The sequence below is a fragment of the Silene latifolia genome, chromosome 9 (assembly GCF_048544455.1).
Source record: "Silene latifolia isolate original U9 population chromosome 9, ASM4854445v1, whole genome shotgun sequence".
NCBI classification, from domain to species: Eukaryota; Viridiplantae; Streptophyta; class Magnoliopsida; order Caryophyllales; family Caryophyllaceae; genus Silene; species Silene latifolia.
Genome location: NC_133534.1, coordinates 10,449,380 through 10,450,994, shown reverse-complemented (window position 1 = coordinate 10,450,994; position 1,615 = coordinate 10,449,380). Strand labels below are relative to the sequence as shown.

Sequence of the window (1,615 nt, the reverse complement as noted above, 5' to 3'; positions counted from 1 at the left end):
AATATATGCCGTCTTTTCCTTTATCTACTTAAGGCTAGTAGAACCGTAGAAATGTCTTCCTAACTAGTCGCTTTTTGGCTCGAGTTGAGCTTGATATTGACTCGAGCTCACATTAATGCTCGCAAGCTTAATACTTGCCTCTGAAATCTAACTATGTTCTTTTATGAGGCCTCAAATTAAATAATAACTAAATGTTTGCCTCTGAATTATTTAGTCTAAAATCTAACTATGTTTTTTAACAATGATAAAAATTTGCAGTCTAGTCATTACCAACTTATTGTTACTTTATAGCACGGAGTACAAATATTTGACCCGTCTTAAGCTTAAGACGGATTTAACGCCCATCTTAAATAAGAAATTTGTGTATACTTATAGTCTATTCTATATGGAAGTTCCTATATACTTCGTATATGTTGATGGCAATGCATACAAATACCTATTCTTAGTGTGTAAATTTATAAGACAAGTTTTTCTTTCCATTTTATGTACTTTCGACCAACATTTAATAATTTATAAAAATAATACTTCATCGTTTGGTAAAATAAGTCATGAAAAAAATTCGGCAAAAATAGTCTCAATTATAATAATGAACTTGGATCATACATGAACATTTGGCGACAAACGCAAGTTTTAATTCACTAGCTACCTAGTTAGTTCCACCGAAACCCCTCTTAAGCTTCTTAATTTGAGCCGAATCCAAAAGGGTAATCTTTTGAATAATCTCAGTAGGCAAATCATTTTTGAAAAGAGAAAGATCGACAGTTGAAATCCCGGGATTAGGGCTAGCAAAAGCAGCATAAACAACTGCGGGAACTTTTCCAACATTGACTTGAAAATGCCCGAGTGCGGGTGGGACAACAAACAAGTCACCCTTTTCCAAAGTCTTATAAAAGGGTTTGTTATTCGTGTCAATAAAACCAAAAATAACCGTACCCTCGGTCACTATAGCAAGTTCCGCAACCCTATGGGCGTGAATAGGTCCAGCCCCACCTATCTCTATGTCGGCTCGAACCATGGATAGACCCATACCATTTAAACCCGGGAATTGATTGACTAAGGCATACGCGACACCGAATTTAAAGATGTTGGACGAGTTTCCCGGTGTTCGTAGACCCGAATAAGAGAAATCATCAGTTGTCACCTTTGTGGGATCCTTACATGAGTAACCTGACGGTCCATGAGGAAGGGTTGGATCCGCTACACAATAATCAAATTCAATTTGATTAGCATTTGAAGACGAAGCGAAAAGAACAAGCGCGATTATGATCGGGAAAAACATGTTAATTATAATTATAATTATAATTGTAATTGTAATTGTAATTGTAATTGTAATTGTAATTGTAATTGTTTTGTGGTGAAAATTTGTGTGAACTATTGACCTATATATAACGTTTTGTAGTAAACTAAAGTTGAAATTAAAGTAATTATTATTTAAGGTAAAAATCAATTTTGCTATAATAATTTTTTGGTAGATTTATTATTTATGGTAAATAAATCTTTCCTTTTTGCTGTTTACCAAGAACATAGATTTTCTTAGAAGGCAAGTTTGGTGTAATTTTGTAAACTAATTATGATATTTCGTTTGAGAAGTTTACTAAAAAAAATTAGGTCATGA

General features: G+C 33.5%; 1 protein-coding gene across 1 annotated transcript; it reads right to left on the bottom strand.

Moving 5' to 3' along the window:
- Nucleotides 1–565: 565 nt before the first annotated feature.
- Nucleotides 566–1,319, bottom strand: LOC141602417 (auxin-binding protein ABP19a-like). Its single transcript, XM_074422706.1, has one exon. The coding sequence runs from the start codon at nt 1,277–1,279 to the stop codon at nt 647–649; it is 633 nt and encodes a 210-aa protein (XP_074278807.1). The 5' UTR covers nt 1,280–1,319; the 3' UTR covers nt 566–646.
- Between the last annotated feature and the right edge of the window lie 296 nt (nt 1,320–1,615).

Coding starts and splice junctions, on each gene's coding strand:
- LOC141602417 (XM_074422706.1), bottom strand. CDS start 1,279: ATGTTTTTCCCGATCATAATCGCGCTTGTTCTTTTCGCTTCGTCTTCA.